This window comes from Stylophora pistillata, chromosome 4 (assembly GCF_964205215.1).
Source record: "Stylophora pistillata chromosome 4, jaStyPist1.2, whole genome shotgun sequence".
NCBI classification, from domain to species: domain Eukaryota; kingdom Metazoa; phylum Cnidaria; class Anthozoa; order Scleractinia; family Pocilloporidae; genus Stylophora; species Stylophora pistillata.
In genome coordinates this window covers 35,524,638-35,544,916 of record NC_142522.1, presented here as the reverse complement: position 1 = coordinate 35,544,916, position 20,279 = coordinate 35,524,638, and the positions used below count along the sequence as shown (strand labels likewise).

At 39.1% G+C, this 20,279-nt stretch overlaps 1 protein-coding gene, 1 long non-coding RNA gene and 2 pseudogenes across 5 annotated transcripts; 2 read left to right on the top strand and 2 right to left on the bottom strand.

Annotated features, from left to right (window-relative positions):
* Positions 1-3,726: 3,726 nt before the first annotated feature.
* LOC111327839 (uncharacterized) lies at positions 3,727-5,631 on the bottom strand (annotated as a pseudogene).
* Positions 5,632-9,572: 3,941 nt separating this feature from the next.
* On the top strand, positions 9,573-14,654 carry LOC111327856 (uncharacterized). Of its 4 annotated transcripts, none has more exons than XR_016000510.1 (4): positions 9,573-11,751; positions 12,629-12,855; positions 12,982-13,124; positions 13,806-14,654. XR_016000510.1 is itself a non-coding variant. In XM_088758364.1 (4 exons), the coding sequence occupies exons 3-4, from the start codon at positions 13,041-13,043 to the stop codon at positions 13,920-13,922; spliced, it is 201 nt and encodes a 66-aa protein (XP_088614490.1). In that variant the 5' UTR covers positions 11,609-11,751; positions 12,629-12,855; positions 12,982-13,040; the 3' UTR covers positions 13,923-14,654. The 4 variants fall into 4 exon arrangements, 1 of the variants encoding a protein (XP_088614490.1); XM_088758364.1 differs by having other exon boundaries at positions 11,609-11,751; XR_016000511.1 differs by lacking the exon at positions 12,982-13,124.
* Positions 11,185-11,755, top strand: LOC148733499 (uncharacterized; annotated as a pseudogene).
* Positions 13,917-15,835, bottom strand: LOC148733498 (uncharacterized). The gene is made up of 2 exons (XR_016000512.1): positions 15,372-15,835; positions 13,917-15,067 (listed from the first exon to the last, which is right to left on the bottom strand). It is a non-coding gene; the product is annotated as an uncharacterized LOC148733498 (long non-coding RNA).
* Between the last annotated feature and the right edge of the window lie 4,444 nt (positions 15,836-20,279).

The following is a 20,279-nucleotide window of genomic DNA, read 5'->3' as shown; positions in this document are numbered from 1 at the left end:
AAATCTTGAATTCTATCTGGAAACTACTGGTGCTATGCTTTTCCTAAAAACAAGATTGATTCTACAAGATGCTACGTGGTCTTACGCAGGTTAGCTAATTCAAATTTCAGTGCGAAAGATGAAAAGGCATAAGCTGTTTACACTTAGGTCACCTTAAAGAAAGAGGTTTTGAAGGTGTTAAATTGAAATTTAAGAAATATTCCCAGACTCGTAAAACGAGTCTGAGAATAATCAGAAGTATAAGAAGCAGGAATTTCCAGGAATTCCTATACGAGGTTAACTTTTACCCCAGAGATTTACTCTCTTCCTTAACTAGCAGATTGACATAATTAAAAACAAAGCTTACCGTGAAATATACTACAACGAGTCCTGATCACCATAGAAACTGAACATCTGCTTCCAGGCCAAATTCACAACCATAACAAGACCAGTATTCAACAGCAAGAAACTTAAGCAAGCTCTTAAGCTTAAAGAAATCAAGCCACCTATCGTCAATCAACACAGCGTTGTTTAATGTTATAAATGTGATTTGTGCGATTCAAATTATGTCGGATATACGACACGCCATCTATTTCAACGCATTGCTGATCATCAATATTCTGCCATTGGTCATCATCTGAACGTTAACTTGCTCAATGAGAGCCAATTTCGGGTGTTTAAAAAATGCAGCACGAAATTGGATTGCCTGGTCAACGAAATGTTGTACATAAGAACAATAAGACCTAATTTAAATACCCAGAGCGACTCCATTAAGGCTAAACTCTTTGTTTGACTCTCAATGACTCTTAATTTTAATCATTTTCTCATCTATATATATATTAGTTTTGTTATTTCATTCTCACTTGATAATTACGTTCTGGAAACGTCGAAACGTCGTGTAATGTTTTCCAATATTTTATCGCAGATTTTTATTGTAAACTGTTTTAACAAGAAAAAGGTGAAAGAAATTGTACTTAGATGAGACCGCCAAAATGAATAAGAATTTTTGCATCGAATGGCTTAAAGTAATGTAATATTTCCATTCCTTTTTCTTAACAATTAAATAAGACTAAAAATACACTTAATGAAAATTCTTGCTAGATTTCAATTTTGTCTTTTAACAGAGTAAAGGTTCAAATCATCAGATGCTCACCTTACTTGGCGTAAACGCGTTAAAGCTAAGAAAGAAGCAAGGCTGAGGTATCCTCAGCGATAGGAGCCCTCATACGGATGTGACCCTTTTTTCCGAAGGAAACAGCTACTCAAATTTAATTTAATTTTGCCAAACTTTGATTACTTTAGCTTGGTTTGGGACTGTCCCAGTGGCCACTTGACTGATAAGCTCCAGAAATTACAGAATCGTGCAGCTAGAATTATTACAAAATTTCCTTTTGACACGAAGTAACTCTGACTTCGTGTCAAACAGAAATTTTGTAATAATTCGGACGACCTCTAATCCGCTGTTAACGAGGACAGACGAAAGAAACAGAAAGCCTTAACGATGTATAAAACAATGAATAGTCTCACCCAGAAATACCTCCAGTGTCATTTGCTCAGAGCTACTCCTACTACAACCTGAGAAACTCTGAGGGAAAATTGGCTTTGCCGAAACCGAGAACCAATTATATTTAAACCGAGAACCAATTATATTTAAAACGTGACCTCGGCTATGGTGGAGCCACGTTATGAAATAACTAACCCAGTAACTTAAAAATGTCGGTAATCATGTAAAACCGTTATAAATAGTCTTAGCTTTTTACTTGAAGTATACACTGATGGTTTTCCGCGTTTAGATTAAGCTTTGCTACTACCACTACCACTGCACCAAATAGATTCTTTGAGAAATCGACGTGCTTAAAGAGCACGGATAAACGAGCCTGTCCGCCATTACTACATATGCTAATATTTCTTGCTGATATGGCTTCTATCAGTTCTTTATATGCTTCATTTCCTTAATTCTTAACCGGAAACGCTCCATTGCATTCTCATTCAGACAAACGTCCTCACCCTACCCCCCAACCTGGCATTTGAAAACTCTTCACACCGACAATTAATGCTAATATAGTGATGAGTTTCGAGATGGTCGACTGGTAATCGTGAGCGCGCAACGAGTGCAAATGAGGTCATCGAGGTCGCGGGTTCGAATCACGCTATAGGAGTTATTCTTGATCTGGCTTGGGGGCCGAATAACTTCTCCCCGAGTATGATTTGGAGCTGGCGGACAAGGAGTAACTCTCGAACTGGCTTGGGGGCCGAGTAACTCCTCCCCGTGAAATTCTTTTTCACTCTTGTTGTTGCTGTTTTTTTCAGTTTGTCCTCCATATTATCATGGTCTTTTTCCTTTTCTTTTGACCTTTTATATCTTTTTTTCTGAGCAGTTATCTTTTTGAGCCACTATGGTATTTTTCTGATATTCAAGTGATATTGTTACAAAGGGTTTAATTGATGGGGAAAATGTGGCTGAGTTCTTATGATTTACTTTTGCCTTTTCGATGATGAAGTATTTTAATGACACTTAATTCCTCCTACAGGTGATATTTCCTGGTTATCTTTTGACTTTTTTGGGATTTTTACAACTAGGGCTTATAGGAGTCGTACGCGAAATGCCAGATTTTTTACTTAAAAAAAAAAAGTTATGTGCCTTCTCTTTGTTGGCGTTCTTTCTATTCCGCGGAATGTACTTCGCGATTCTTCGTCAACCCGGAGTTTGCATTTCCAACACCAGTTTGTTTCTGGTCTGTAAGTTTGGAAATATTTCCAACGTGGTCAAACACCGATTAGGGATGAGTATTTTTGTTAGCTTAGAGCTGTGTCCCCAAGAGGAAGGACACGGAAATCGATTGTTTCGTATGATGTTCAGCAAGCACTCGCAAAAGGCATCTTCCCAGATGAACTAAAAATTTGTAAAGTAATTTCCATCTACAAAGCAGAGGATCCAAGTCTTTTTGTAAATTATAGACCAATTTCTTTGCTGCCAAATTTCTCAAAATTCTCTAAAAAGGTCATGTATAATCGCTTTGTCGAATTTGCCGAAACAAACGAGCTATTCTATCTCTGTCAGTTTGGTTTTCGTAAAAATCACTCGACATCACACGCCCTAATCAGTTGCTCAAGGAAATCCCGTCTGCAACTGACTAACATGAAACCTTGATTAACTTCATCTTGACATCAAACGCTGCCCTTGTCGCTGAGAGTGGCGTAGTGGAAACCAACTTAAGTGAAGCGCTATTCAATCATAGCAATAAATTCTAAAGCTATGATCGGGACAGGCTTGTGGAGGACCCAGCTTAAGTCCCTTGGCACGAGATCTCCATGATCAATGATGCTAATGAGATGCTATAACATTTCGATCGTCACTTTTTAGAGGTGCTTAACAAGCATGCACCTGTTCGATACATGAAGGTCAAATATCGCCAGTGCCCATTTACAGACCAGGAGATTAAAGAATTAATTGACATTACTGAGAACATGTTACAAAACTTGCTCGTCGTACAGGAATGTTTGAAGACTGGGAAAGATACCTTTTGTACTGAGATCAAGTCAAGGAAAAGCTTTTTATTGCTAAAAAAGAACATCTTCAGAAATATAAATCTATGATTACAGCGAAATCGACTTTGAAATAAAAGCTAGCGCTAAGAAGTCACGACGTTTCGACCTCTGAGATCATTTTCAAGTCAGTAAGTTTTCCAAATCAGCATAAATATGTTGAAGCAAGTTGAAGACGATAAAATGTGGCGAACACTAAAATACGTGAAAAAGTGTAAACAATATACAATGGAAGAGAATAAAAGAATAAAGGAATAAAAGAATAAAGTAATCGTAGCACGAATTGTTCTAAACAAATAGTTTGGCGCGAATTGAATCGCACTGTTTGTTTAGCGTTGGTTTCAGTTCTTTGATAAAAAAACATTTCAAAAACAAGACAGTCAAATTTGTTCTGACACTTCCTTAAGATTCGAAAACTCTGTGCGATGTCTTCTGGCTCCATGTCATGCTGCTCTCTGAGGTGGCGTCCGATTGCCGATCCTTTGTGTTCTTCAATTCGTTGGTGCAAGTGTCGGTACGTGTAGCCGACATAGCCTGCATCGCACAGGCCACACTGAAATGAATACACCACGCATTGTTGACTCACAAGAGGCGGTTTGTCTTCCATGACCCTAATTTCATTCTTGATCTTTTTACTTGTATAAACTGGGCTAATATCGACGTTGATCTTCCGACTGAGGTCAGCCAATTGTTTTCGTACTACATTTGCAGATTTCTGGTCCTTGTAAGGCAACACGATTCTGACTGGGGCTTCTCTTTTATCAGCCATTCGGGTATGTGAATACTCAGACACTTTTGATTCAACGAATCTGCAAATGGTTGACTGCACAAGGTCATCAGGATAGCGCAGTTGGGAGAAGATCTGTTTAAGGCGTTCACATTCCTCATGAAAAAACTTCCACGTAGAAAAGAGTTAAAACGCATTGTTTAGCATGGTGATCAGCAGTGACCGTTTTGTATCTGGCGTCAACGTGACTGTGATAGTGTAGCAAAAGCCCTTTGTCCGACGGTTTTCTGTAGACCATGGTGTCTAGGCGGCATTCATTCCTGATAATATCCATTCCGAGAAAGGGAAGCCTACCATTTTCTTGGAGTTCCATTGTGAAATCAGTAGAGGGATGAGACTTGTTCAATGTGTCCAGAAATTCTGAGGCTGCTTCCGGATCAGGTATTACACTAAGTGTATCATCTACAAAGCGCTTGTAGAAGATAGGCATCTTGTTCTCTCTTTCTAGCTGTTTCTCAATTCTACACATGAAGGCGTTTGCCATGAGGGGACCCAGTGGCGATCCCATAGCTACACCGTCCACTTGTTCGTACAACTTTCCTTCGAACTGAAAAATGTAGCTGATTTTTGGTGGCGATTCTTACCAGCTCCATCAAATCTGACTTCGTGATGTTAGGATCGTATTCTCTGTTGAACCAGTCGTTTTCAAAGGCTCTCTCTGTGATGCTCTCGATGGTTTCATCCACAGAAACGTTAATAAACAGTGACGATACATCATACGACACCAAAACTTCGCGGTCCTTGATTTTCATTTCACGAAGTTCGTCGGCAAAAACATAAATATCGCTAACCATATGTTCGTTGACAGACAGGGGCTTCAGCTTCTCGTCCAGCCACTTGGCAAGTTTATAATTATACGTTCCTGTAGCTGATAAAATCGGATGCATGGCTAACTTCTTCTTGTGGGGTTTTGGAAGAACGTAAAGATGTGCGAGTCTGGAACCCTTTTGGATGACTGAGTCAGCGATGCTTTTGGTAGAATCCGTTGTACAGCCGAGTACACCTCTTTCTCTTTTTGAAGCAATGGATGGTAAAACTTCGGAGGCCTACCTCGTGTTCTTGGTCTCTCAAGGCTTACGGGTACGAATTTCGTCTCGTCATTAATCGATGATTCTTTCAACAGACGTACATAGTCTGATTTATCCATTACGACAACGCCAGAGCCCGTATCAGGCTTTGTGATAGCAATGTCATCTTTCTTCTTCAGTTGACTTATCGCTCTCAACATTGCTTTCGGTGGTGATGGACCCTTTCGTTCGCTGTAATTAAGCGCAATAGACCTCAGGGTTGCTGCTGCTAATTCTTTTAAACCGCTGTCATTGAGATTCACTTCTAGTTTCCAATAAGCTTTCTCAAAGGTTGCATGGATTTCCCTTGATGATATTCGTTGTGGTAGAGCAAAGTTAAGCCCTCTACACAGGACCAGCTTTTGGAAGAAGGACAGCCTGTACGAAGATATGTTCTTGATATGCTCATCAATGTTCGTATCGGCGGTGAGAAGTCTTGAGATCTTTTTAGTATGGCCACTCATCTGTTGTTGATACTGCTCGTTGCGAAAGGTGACCATCGTTTTCAGACTGTAGATGTAGCGAAGAGGCGAGCATTCTTCTTGGATTTTTCGGTACGCCTCATTAATTTCCCTTTTCAACTCCGCCATTTGCTTAGTTTTCTGGCGAAGTTCTTCACCGACCACATTCTGTTCAAAGATAGGGATGATCTATTCCATTTCTCAGATTTAGTCTTCTCGACTCTCGCAAAAGTCGGTGTCAGCTCAAAGTTTTGAAATAACTTTAAAAATTCAACCGCAGTCTCGTAGTTGACTTGTTTTATGCTGCACTGTTCAAGTCTGCTGAACAAGTGAAGCTGGTTATCGCGTTTCAAAATCTTAATAAGTAGTTTCTTAGAAATCGACTTTGAAATAAAAGCTGGCGCTAAGAAGTCACGACGTTTCGACCTCTCCGAGGTCATTTTCGAGTGAGTAAGTTTTCCAGCGAAATCCTTAGTGATTTCAAAAGGTTTACCCTGAAAGACACCCTCAGCTACGACTGCTTTCCTAATCAATAATTGAGAAATTTCAGTTCCATCCTGTTTCCTCTTACAATGCAATCGATAAACAGGAAAATGTGCTTTTTTTGTTGTTAGACTTATCAACCGCTTTTGATACGGTCGACCACATCATCTACGGAGCCACAATGGGGAGTGCCTCAAGGATCTGTACTTGGGCCAATTTTGTATATACTTTATACAGCCTCTCTTGCTGACATCATTCGAAAGCATGGTCTCCTTTACCACCTCTATGCAGATGACTGTCGAATCTATGTGTCAATCTATGAGTCAATGTGCCAGTTTTTCGATAAACGTGGTTACCCTGTTTCTGTCGTTCAAACGGGTTACCACCGCGCCCAACTTATTGATCGACATTCAGCACTACAAACGTCGCATAAGGAAGATTCCGACCGCATTCCATTCACTCTCACATTTCACTATCACAACCACTCAGTTAAATCCATCAGTCTTAAAAACTTTAAATTACTTCTGAGAGACAAGCACTATCTTTTCGCAGCCTCCGCTCATTTCATTCAAACGCGGCAAAAACATAGGCAATTTTTTGGTCAGAAGTTCTTTTCAGACTAATGACCAACCAGGCACTTTTAAATGCGCTCGTGCACGATGCAAAACGTGTCCTTTCATTGACAACACTGATAAAATATCGGGACCTAAACGATCCATTAAGATCACCGATCACTTCATGTGCACCTCCGCCAATGTAATCTATTGCATAACTTGCACTTATTGCAAAAAGATATACATCGGCGAAACAGGCAGAAGACTAGGTGACCGATTCCGAGAACACCTTCGAGACGTGGAAAGGAATGACAAGGACACATCGAAGCCAGTCGCTAGACATTTTAATTTACCTAATCATTCTAAGCAACATATGGCAATCTGCGGTCTTTCCTTACACTTAGGTAGCACGGAAAGCCGTAAAAATCTTGAAAAAAAGTTCATCTTTCAAACCGGCAATCTAAATCCCACAGGGATCAACGAACGCTTTTCATTCCACTAATTTATTCTTGTTTTTCTCGTTGCCATTTTCCCACCAATAACGTAGCTCCATTCTCTGCCTTTAAAGTGCTACTGAAACGAATTTTTCGTATCTGAAATTTTTGCTCTAACCTGTAGTTTTAAATATGCTAATCATCAAGAGATAATTTGCTTTGGCCAAAAAGAAGCGAAAGATATCTTTTTTAACCGTTCAAATCAAAAATTTTACACAAAATCATGTCCGGGCTCTGGTACCGAGCGAAATGGATTGATGACGTCACTGGTTGTGTTCACTCCGATAGCGTGGTTTATTTCACTCACTGTTTGTTTGTATTCGTGGGCGAAGGAGATGGCAAATATTGAAATTTTGTCAAGTGAATCTTCTTCTGAACGAAGCGAAGTTGTGTCCAGTAGCGAAGAGGAAGATGGTGGCATAAAATGGGGTTGACAGGCCAATACGACTCCCCAGCGTGTGTTTAGAGTAGCCTATTCAAAGTTTAGTCCTCACGAGTATGTCTTTGAGCGACCGCCCTCTTTTGTAAGATACGAGCGGCGGATTTTTGTATAGTTCGCTCAGTAGTGGTTGTGTTTCTATTAAATGCCAGTTTTTCATGAGAATTTGCCTTATATGTGGCACTGAGTATGCATATCAGGGATTGCGTCTTTTTCGAATCGTTCGCCTTTTGTAGATGTACAGCTATTTTTTTGACTGTCTCGATCGTTAAGTTGTCTTGATTGCTTTCAGCTTGCGCCACGCGCGCTGATTCGATCGTACTACAGTTCTTAGTGTTCAGTGTTCTAGCCATTTTGGCTCGTTTTCTTTTCTTTATTTCGGCATTAAAACGACCGATTTCACGTTCATAGAAGCACATGATCGCCTTTACTGTTTCTTGCTCCACGTTGTTAACGATTTGCTTTATCTCATTTATGAAATCCTCATCTGCTCTTATTTTGGCCCTCGCCCTATATTGTAGGGATTCTGGGCATGTTCTGCTAGGCATTTGGTACTGCGGGATTTGTTCGTTATCCTAAGACTTGCCGAGTAGATCATCTTGAGTGGCGGTGTCGTATGAGGCTTCCATGTTTTCTTCACTCTCTGAATGGCATTGCTTTGGCCCGGGGCGTTTAGTAGCCCGGGGCGTTTATTATTTCGTTACTCCCACCGACGCAGCCCCAAACAGTTTCTTTTGAAACTATCAGCCTTTGTTTGTTTGGCTAAAAGCTAATTGTGGACACTATAATGAATAACATGAGTATTATATAAGATTAAATAGAGTATATGTAAAAATATTAAGGATATATTCTCAAAATATCAGTAATATATATAAAAAGCATCATAAAATATATATAAAATTGTTACAGACAATCATATAAGCAGCAATAGAATGTTTATACAGAATTTAGAAAGTTAAAAGTCTGGAAAATTTAAATAAGGCGAGTTAAATAGAGGATAGGGGAGCACACTCCCAATACACCAGGCAGCCACACAGCAAAAGCCACTATGCATACCCACCTCTTTAAGATGAGCATGCACAGCAGCCACACGTGCCATCCAGCAAGCCAAGCACATTGAGAGCACGCACCCCTCTCCTGAATGCCTGAAGACTGGTCTTACTGCGTAGTTCCTCGCTTATCTTGCCCGATATGTGTGGACCTAAATATCTGATACTGTGCTTGCCATACTTAACAGTATTATATCTTGGAACAGGAAAATCACTTCGTAAGTTATAATGCTCTTCTTGCTGAAAAAAACATATTACATACCTGCTCTGGAGCTAGTGAATTTTTAACCTTATACTTTAAAATTAGTATATCTTGTAACCGTCTAAGGATCGTGCACATATACGTTGTAACCGTCTGTTCTCAAGACTAGAGAATCTTCCCTTCTCTAGGAGTTCCTCATACGTAGCGTTCCTATCATTATATACAGCACGTAATGCCCGTTCTTGTACCCTTTCTAATTTTCTTGCATCAGATGCTTTGCAAAAATGTCATACTATGTGACAGTATGTAAAGTTAGGTAGACTTTCTGATTTGTACAATTGTAACTTGGCTTTTCCGGGAATCATTTTTCTGAGACGTAATAGAACACCAACCTTCCTACTTGCCATTTTACAATTATCACTTATATGAGTACTGAAACTAAGTTCATCATCTAGTGTTACTCCCAGTAACTTCAAGCATCAGCCTCGCATTCATGCTCAGGGCCTACTCGTTCCAGGACCGTCGGGGAATGCGAATGTTGTCTATTCCTCTATTCGCTCCGACGAAGGGCTAACCCTCGAAACGTCAGCTTTTGTGATCGTTGCGGTGGCCATTTTACCATTTCAACTTTGTTGATATATCCAAATTACTTCTAAAACAGTTAAAATACTATACTTGAAGTTTAAATTGGTAGCTCTCCGGTGAAATATCAAGAAAAACCTCTGGGACCTTCATGACCAACAATGTTCGAAGACTCCGCGTTCCTTGTTGCTTCCTCTATGAGTTATATTTGCCTGTTTTTTGTCCTCACCTTCTTCAAGTACGAAGTGATTTTCAGGACAGGAGTTATTTTAGTGGCAGCCACTGGCTTTTTTTTCCCAATACTCTATGGACTTCCCTACATTATTATTCTATGGAGAATACTTGTGGGATTGAATGTCGCCACTGATCAGGAGCTTTACATAGCAAGGTGCATTGAACAAATAGACCTGGACAAGGCAGATTTTTCTAGTTCCACCACTCTCAACCATTGGGCAGTTGTGATACAGGAGAGTGGTGGATACTTCTACACACACGCTGTTGGAAATGTTATATCTGGTAAAGGAAAAAAGATTCCGTTTAAAGAAATGGAAGAGGATACACTAGCCAAATACCGTCTCGACCATGTCGGCTTTGTCACTCGAACTCAGAGAGAAACGAAAATCAGAGAGCTTGTGGATGCCGAGCCGATGGTGTCTGGTAACAGTTGTCAGGAGTATGCAGTAGATATTGCCTTTCAACTCTCCAGTTCTCGCACATACACATTTGTTAAGATCATGGCATTACCTCGAATGCGAAACACCATCTTGTTCATTGCAGTGGCACTATCAACTGCGTTTGCAGTGTTTGGCCACCCTTACGCTCGTGTGTTAAACCCGCTGTTCTTAACCAATCTGTTTGCTGCTTGGGAGCTGTCTCGTATTGGCATCCATAACCAAGCACAGAAAGTTCATCTCCAGTATATATCCTCAGTTTTTCGGGCATACATTATATATCCAAGAAGGGGAGACTTCTTTCTCCTCTTGTTCATTTGTGGGTGCTTTGCCTTCCTTTATCAACAACTGGACAGTAGAGAGCTCATTGTAATATCCAGTTTAGTGTTTGTGCTTGTCCTGGTGCTATTGAAACGAACACATGGTCGTGATATGGCGCGTTTTCTAGGTCAAAATTGAAACTAGAAATTTGCCCATGTTTTGAGTTGCAAATCAAAATGTTCACCATTTCCTGACTTTAAAATATAAATATATGACATTCTTTGACTTACGAAACCAAAGATTTGCCTATGTTCTGACTTGCAAAGTTACATGTTCACCATTTCCTGACTTTAAAATATATGACATTCCTTGACTTACGAAACCAAAGATTTGCCCATGTTCTGACTTGCAAAATTACATGTTCACCATTTCCTAACTTTAAAATATACATAAGCAAATGTGCGACATTATTCATGAAGTTCCGTTCTGAGATAACACTTCGCATGTTCTGATTTACAATTTCTCGACGTTTTCTGACTTCTCACTTCTAGCAGGCGTTCCTTGTAGCTTTAATTAAAGTTGCCTTTAAGAGGACCTTGGTTCAACAAAATGGCGTCCTTCCAGACTGAACAACAACAATTTTTTAACAATCTTTGCTGTACTTTAATTGACCTTGCGAGAAGACTTCAACAAGATACAGTCAGTGAAGACATGCGTGATTATGTGCTGTTTGGTTTGCAGCAAATATCACATCATTTGGCAGGTCTTGCTGACAATATGCAACTGCTTGATATGGTTTGCACATCACTTTCAGATGTGATGAGACTTTTATCCCATTGCCAAAGCCCTTTGTGTGAGTGAAAGTACGATAAAAAGGTGACTGCGTGATTATAATATCTCAATTATTGATAAAAGAACAACCATATCAGATGATGATCTTGATAGCATTGTTAGGGCTGTTCAATTGGATTTTCCAAATGTGGGATATCATAGGGTTAAATCACAGCTTGTATTGCGGAACATTAATGTGTCGCAGTTGCGAATTTGTGAATGCATGCAAAGGACGGATCTGGAAGGAGTAGCTATGAGGTGGCTATCTCTAACTCCAAGAGCTGTGTACAGTGTCAGTGGGCCACTGGCTCTGTGGCATATAGGTGGCAACCATGAATTGATCAGGTGAACACAAACTTTAATATTTCATTAGTGACTAAGCTTATAATATTACACTATGTACTTATTGTCTGATTGGTAGGGCCTTACAGAAAAATATTTGGCTCAAGGTGATGTGCTATGGACTGAGCACAGCAAGGAAGGTCGGTACAAATGACTGAGAGCCAAATATTTTCCTGTACAGCCCATCTGAACTCAGTCAATAAGCATTTTATCATATGATTTCAGTTATGAAAAAAGGTAAGAAAGTTATTAAAACACTTGTAACATTGAAAAAAAGCGATAGCGCACACGGCTCTGATGGCGTTATTTTGTTGAAATGTTTTCTTAGAAAGTGCGCTACTGGTCATATGATAATTGCATTTATTCTTCATTTAATATAATAGTTCATGCATACAGTGGAACCCAGCCCAACCCCTCCGTTGCACTTTATCTGAGCTTTGCTTATAGATTTTATATATTTCCTGCATGGGCACCCCATTAATATGTTCACTGAGGACTTTCTCTTTGGTGGCCACATGAACAAGATTTCATTGTATTGCATGGTGGGCCTAGGGTTAATATTGTAATCATAAGCTCAGTTCCACAAAAGGCAGGCAAAGTTATCCACTCCATAAATTTTGCATGGATTTTATTCAATGGATGATAATTTACCCCCTAAATCGCTATTCAACCCAGTCATGCCTACAACTGAATTGTTAAATGTAATTTATTTACTTTAGATGGAGGATCGTGTTGCATGGCGGAATAGATGGTTATACTCGACTCTCTGTTTTGATGATGATGATGATGATGATGATGATGATGAAACTTTATTTATGTGTCTGTTAGGGATCTAGCTCCTGACTAGCAAGGTGCTAATTGGTGACACTGTTTTTCTTAGAGCTGGAACAAACAATACTGCAGATACTGTTCTTAGACTTTTCCTTGATGCAGTAGCAGAGTATGGACTCCCCTCAAGAGTTAGATCAGACCAGGGAGGTGAGAGTGTTGGAGTATCTATGTTTATGCTCCAACATCCACAGCGAGGCTCTGGAAGAGGCAGTATAAGTACAGGCAAAAGCGCCCATAACCAAAGGATAGAATGACTGTGGAGGGATGTGTTTGAAGGTGTGTTGTATATATGCTACCATCTTTTTTATCATCTTGAAGAGTGTGGCATTCTTGATCCTGCAAACCAAGTCCACCTATATGGTCTGCATTATACCTATGTACCACGTATTAACCAACATCTAGATACTTGGAGAGAAGGTTATATACGACACAGAATAAGGACAGCTGGTAACAGATCACTCATGCAGCTTTATATTTTGGGGCTTCTACGCATGAGAGGAACTGAATCTGTAGTGGCCAGGGAGATGTATGAATCATTGTCAGATGTAAGTAATAAACAAATGACGGATAGTAGCCACAGGCTTTTACATATTGACTTGTATTAGTTTCTCCTTTTTTCCACCAGACTTGCATTTTCAGGAGATGTATTATTAATCGGAATTCCACCCAAGATTTCAATAATTAATTATTTTCAATCCTTTTTTGCTACCATAAACTGAATGGATATCAATTATTGTATAAATAACTTATATTAAACCTTTCAGAATCAAAGATCTTGAAGGGTGTGGAACACTGTAGCTCACATGACAATAGCTAAACAACTGGCTGATCGAGAATACAAGAATATCTAATTGTTTTCCCAGATCAATTGGAATTGTGTGATCATATAAAATGTCCAAACTAAATTCCATTCTCAGCCAACAAAATCAAAGACAGAACTATAACTATCAGTTTCAAATATTTTTAACCCTTGTGACTGCTAAAGTACACAGAACATTCACTTCTCGAAAATGCTAGTCATTAAAAATAAGTATATGCAAATCTAATCTATGCCATAATACAACAGGGCATGAGCTCACCCTGCTCACATGTTCTAGTTTAATGAAAGAGGCAGAATAAACTTGTACTTTCTACTTGCTTTCAGGTCCAAATTACATGTGACATAAGATAAAATTAAGTGATAACACCTTACTAGAATTGCCGAATTAGTACCTTTTGTCTTTTAGGAGGAGATCAATGCATATGGCATTGACTGGGATGGACCACTACCTGAGAATGATGAATGTAGTGTTGTTACAGTGCCAGAAACACCCAGCCCATTAAAGTGCAGACAAGCATGCTGAAATATGTACTTTTATAGATCCTCTTAGACAAAGCAATAGTTATGGTATTGATATTTTTACTGCAGTAATTTCATTCCTTTCAATACATGCAACACAAATGTTAAATATCTGATGTAAAAAATCAACAAAACTAGCTTTTTGGGCAAATTCCTATTTCAGTAGACGACGACACATCAAAACATTGCATTTTTTCAATGTTGAAGATCATGTTTGCTGAAGGGTGACAAAAGACAATGAGAAGAGACAAAATAGACAACAAAACATACATAATTCCAAACAATCATTCAGTCAACTGATAGAAAAATTAGAAAGTATCTATATATATATATATATATATATATATATATATATCGGAAGAGAGAGAATATCTAGTAAAAATCCATATTGTTTTGATTGTTTCTGTCCCCCATGCAAACATATTGTATGGTCATAGTGAAATAGGACAATGACATAACCAAGAACCCAAATTTAGAAAATGGAATAACTCTAACGGTGCAAAATGCAATGTGAAAAAATTGTTGTATTGGCTGTTTGCAATGAAAAATGAAGCCTGGGGGCAGGGTTCCAACACACTAGGGGATGGGGGTGCTCAATGTACTTTTAACGATAAAAACAGCAATCTGGTCCCTTTTGAAGTGTTTTAGAGTTTATTGGAATACATTAATATTAGTTTGTACTTTTTCAGGTAGCTTTCCTCCATCAACAATAAAATTAGAACTGACAAGGATCGCATTAATGACCATGAAATTGTTTGCATGTAAATAGAAACACTTTGTTGAACCTTTTAGGGGTAATAATCCTGCATTGCCAAGTCCCACTTGAACAAGACTTAGCTTAATCTCTTGGGGCTGGGTCTCTTTTCAAATTTACAATGAGCATGCTCACACTCCTATATAGAGTGTATGTATCCCCCATGTGTAAACTATTTATGTCGCATTGAATGATTGGGCTGATGGTTTGTATACAGCATTCAGAGCTAACTAGAATTCCTCATATGATTTAAAACATCGAGGTAGGTGTAGCTGCTGAAGACAAGTTGAGGCAAAAAGTACGTCCCTCATTATCATCAGTGAGCACAACAGAGACTGTTGTGCCTGGTGGCAATGAGTAAGATCCAGTTACGAATCTTTGAAGGTCCTGAAGACCTAAACAAAGTGAATAAAAATAGGAAATATATTTAATATTATGTTACGTGTTGGATCGGGTGATAAACTGAGGACTTTGATAGCATCACGGTGCTTATGCATAAAACATTAGTGCTATGTCAGATTTAAAGGTAAAGATGAATAAAACATCAGTCTTTTATCACTGATAAGGCATTGTGATGTTTTCTGCATATATTTCTGATACAGGACATCTGCTGAACCCCATATTTTGAAAACTCTAAACCCTGTGTACGTTTTACCAAAATTGACTTTGGAATTTGTATATAGAAGTTATTAATATTACCTTGTTTTGAGCAGTCATTGATGTACTGCACTTGGTAGTCTTTGGTAGCACAGTCTTCGACCATTGAATGCCGGAAAGAATTGATCACTTTGACAGAATCCACATCACTTGGATTGCTTAAAAAGAGGTTTTCAAATACAGTTGGTCTTTGATAATCTCATCCAAAACGTGCAGGGTCTTCAGACCATTTCTCAATGGCGTCGCGCACATATGACGTCACAAAATTTGAGACCCCCCACTTGACTCAGACAAACAAACTACTCCAAGTGCCTTGCGAGCGCTTCGCTTCGTTCTTTGACCGTTTCAACCCAAGAGGATGGCGTTCCTGGCGCGAAATCTTGAACGAGAACCAAAGGACTACACTGTAGATCAGTTGAAACGATGGTTAAAGTGCAGAGGTTTGAGATTAAGCGGAAAACGTGATGAACTTGTGGGGTAAAGGGGTAAAGTCCAAGGAAGCTAATAGCGAATTTTATTGGTAGAAAACGTCTAAGCACGTGAGAGTTGCATGGTAAATTGACTGACTGTACCATCCTGTTCCTTGTGAAATATTTCTCAACGAGGTAGAATTATGTCATAAAATTTACGTTCTTTACTGGAAAATGGTATTTCATCTTAGAAAGTCTAGTCCATACTGGCGGGTAAAAAGTAAACACGCAGGTGCAGCGGTAAATTACCGTTTAAACAATATTTAATTCATGGAGAACTTTTAGAAGCAAAGAAACGGATATTTAACATGGCAGTCGACGCAATAAATGTACCCTGCTGGCAGAGGCGTTTATTTGTTAACTTCCCCTACGGTCCACGAGTTCATAATATCCTAGACATTTTAAATAATGTTCAAGGCATACATAACAGTCATGGAAATGTTCAGCTTCTTGTTGATAAAGTAGATTTTTTGCAAAGGATGTTGGTAAATCTAGACATCGATGATTTCATAACAGAAACCATAGGAAGAGCTCATAGTTTGCTGGTAGAAATCGAAAGAACTGAGAATTCTTATGGAGGTTGTAGCGCTAGCGTGCAACAAGATGGTAATTGTGGACGACCCTCGTACGTAATAAGCAAGGAACAGCTCTCATATTTAATTGAACAAGGTTTTAAATTACAAGAGATTGCTACTATGCTTAGAGTAAGTTGCAGAACAGTTAAGAGGAGAATGATGTCATATGGACTAAGTGTGTCAGGTACATACCAGGGGTTTCATTAATGTTTTCTGCAGGATGGCAACTGGTTTTCACAGCGGGGCAAAACTCTGAACTGAACTTCTTTTTCAAGATAAACTTTCCTCCAGACCGTCAAATCAGGTGGGCAAAACCGTCTTCACAACCGGTCAATTTGCCCGTAGCCTGGCCCTTAATGAAACCCCTGACATACTATTGTTTAAGCCAGGATATTATGAACACAGTCCAGAAAATACGAGATATCGTCCACTTTTCATCTCACAAGATAACCTGGTACGAAGTGATGAGGCTTACATGAGTTACTTGACCTTACTGAGCCTGCGCTCCTTCGTTAATAGTTGGGTTACGGTTAGATAAAGGAAAGTTGAATGTTCATAGCGCGAAGTACTGCATGTTGAATATATCAATAGCATAAGTACAAAAATATTGCATTGCCACAACTACAAAGTGGAATTATGAGAAGTACAATGTTTAATACTTGAAACTTGGAAGTTTAATTGTAAAAAAGACAATGTTTAATCGGAAAAAGTTTCATAAGGAATAAAAACTTGAATGCCATCGTGAAATAAGGAAGAATACTGATTGGTTTGTGATACACCAAAAAATTGCGCCAATCATATTGCTTTGAGATACACTGAAAAAAGGATGCGCCAATCAGATTGCTTAGAGATACACCAAATTGCGCTGATCAGATAACACTACACCAAAACACACCACTCTATACGTTAACATATAGTTATTTTTTTTAAAAAAAAGAACTCAAAAAATTGAAATCAGAAAGGAAAGTCTTGTCAAGTTTCAAGTTCAAGAACCTCGACTTATTCATGTTACTCCTAAGGAGAATCTGGAGAGTTTTTCTGCGCTATCCATAGAAGATATATCTAAGATTGTTCGAGAATCCTAAAATGCCTCTGTTACGAGTTCGATGGTTGAGTGGCAGGTGATTTGCACTCTAAACAGAACGCAGGGTTGTCGGAACAGCAACAAGAATATTTATTCCAAAATGAACGTAGCTTCCACTCAATAAAGTCTACACTAGCACGTAACTCAGTAAACTTACACGGCCTCCGCCAACTTCGATCAACTTGAAAATACACACGGCCTCCGCCAACTTCAAACAACTTGAAAAATGCACACTGCCCCCACCAACTTCAATAAACTTGAAAACACTCATGGCCTCCGCCAAATTCGTCAAACACTGCCTCGTCACACTTGACCCATCTCGACTGATAACAACCAACTCTCTTCGCTTGTGAAAACTTAGTTAAAAGTTAGCTTAACCTATCCTACTTACATACTTATGCGATAAAATTTTAGAACTTTCTAAAAAAAGGTCTAATTATAGCAACATTAAAAAATATACCGCTTTTAGAAACGATTACATAATACACTAAAATAAACAAGCCATGACCTTTCGCGAAGCCTCCAGAAGGTCATGCATGTCACGCAACACTATTTTTCGTAACAGCCTCTTGTCGGCTGAATCCTCTTCCTACATGACTACTGAAGTCCCGTCTTGACGTATTAGCGCCCCTTATCACTGAGATGGTAAATCTTTCTCTTCTCAGTGGTCATGCACGTTCCAGAAAATTGGAGAACCGCCGTTATCATTCCTCTACTGAAAAAACCTGGACTTAATTTGGTCTACAAAACTTGCGGTCCAGTCAGTAGTCTTTCATTCATTTCCAAGATAGAGGAAAAGGCTGCACTTGAACAACTTCTCGTCCACTGTGAAAAAATGCCCCGCTTCCAAAATTCCAGTCCGGCTTCCGTAAGTATCACTCGACAGAAACTGCTCTATCAAAGGTTCAAAACGACATCTTAATGAGTATGGATAATAAGGAAGTGACCCTTCTCGTACTCTTGGACCTTAGTGCTGCTTTTAACATTCCATTCTTCTGAATATCTTGCAATAGGGTTTTGGAGTCGTTGGGACTGCTTTAAATTGGTTCGACTCATTTCTGTCCGGTCACAAACAACGTATACTTGTTGGTGATAAGACTTTTGATGACTTTAATCTGAACTGTTGAGTCCCCCAGGGCGGTTGTATGGCGCCTATTTTATTCACTCTCAACGTCTCCCGCCTCTTCAACATTATTTCTCAGCACCTCCCTTCCGTCCATGGTTATGCTGATGACACCCATATTTACCTCTCCTTCCGACCTTGCTCTATCCGTTCCGAAATTAGCGCTGTCTCTGTGATTGAGAAGTGCACTGCTGATGTTCGTTCTCGGCTCTATTGCTAATCGTTTAATGATCAACGACGCGAAAACTGAGTTTTTAATTATTGGCACCCATCAACAACTTGAAAAAACATCTATTGAATCTATTATCATTGGTGAAACCCTCATTAAATCTTAAGAAAGCCTCCGGAACCTTGGGTCCTAGTTCGATCCCCATATGCGAATGAATGTTCACATAGGCAAGATTTGTAGCAAGGCTTTTCGGGAATTATACAACATAAGACAGATTAGAAAATTCCTTACCGTTTAATCGACAAAGACACTAGTCAACGCCTTTGTATCCTCACTCCTTGATTACTGTAACACATTTCTCTTCAACTCGATCGTTTATAGAAAGTTCAGAATGCTGCGGCTCGAGTGATTTTTCAGATTGCGAAGTTTGATCATATCACACCCGCACTTATCAACCTACATTGGCTCCCAGTAACGTTCATAGTTCAGTTTAAATTGCTCCTCCTTGTTTACAAGTCATTACGCAATCAAAGTCCTCCCTACATTAAAGATCTTTTGTCCCTGAAACCAGCTACTAAATTATTCTGCTCTTCGTTCGTCTGCACAATCTCCTCTGTTCATTCCAAAAGCCAACTGCTCTCCACTTGGGGATCGGGGCTTCGCTCATGCTGCACCTGCTTTATGGAACTCGCTGCAATTAACTATAAGAACAAGTAGTAGCCTCGCCAGTTTTAAAAAGCAACTTAAAACATTTTTATTTAGGAAAGCTTTTAGTTTCTTTCAATAGTTCTAATGTTTATTGCCTTTGAATATTTTAATTTTAATTTGTATGAACTTTAACTTCTGTAAAGTGCTTCTGATTATTGTTTATAATATTAGCGCTATATAACTTCCTTACCATTCATTCATTCTTCCTCTTTCGAAATCATCGCACACCCTAGAAGTAAACAAGAAGAACGTAGACAATGTGTAGAGATGAATGCTTAGCAGCACAAGTCAGTGAGAAGCACTCAGAGAGAATCAATGTGTGAGAGCCTAAGAAATCAACCAGAGCTAGTTACATAGAATGAAGTAAAAATGGATGTAAGTGGAACTGAACTGGAGAACCGAGACAGTTCGAGAGTCTTGGTGCCTTGCTCGATGTGCTCAATACCTAGTTCCCAATATTTAGATGCGTAGCAACATCTTGGCAGAGAAGTTTCTTAATACATGTACTAGAAACACATGATCTGATGATCAGCAACAAGGAACTTCCCGTGGCGCATGAATTAAAAATCTGCATTAAATATTAATTAGATAATGTAACATTATAAAGAGAGAATGGATCATATAACTTTCTTTCGTGGCGGATCGTAATTCGCAAACTTATCGACATTTCTAAGCTCCGATTTCTTCGTTCAGGTTGGCGCATCATATTCCTCTTGTTTTCGGATGATATTCAAAACTGATTGAAATACAACATGACCACGGCTCAAAAACTGTTTAGATCAAATGTCAATCATACTAAAAGAAATATTTGGATAAACTGT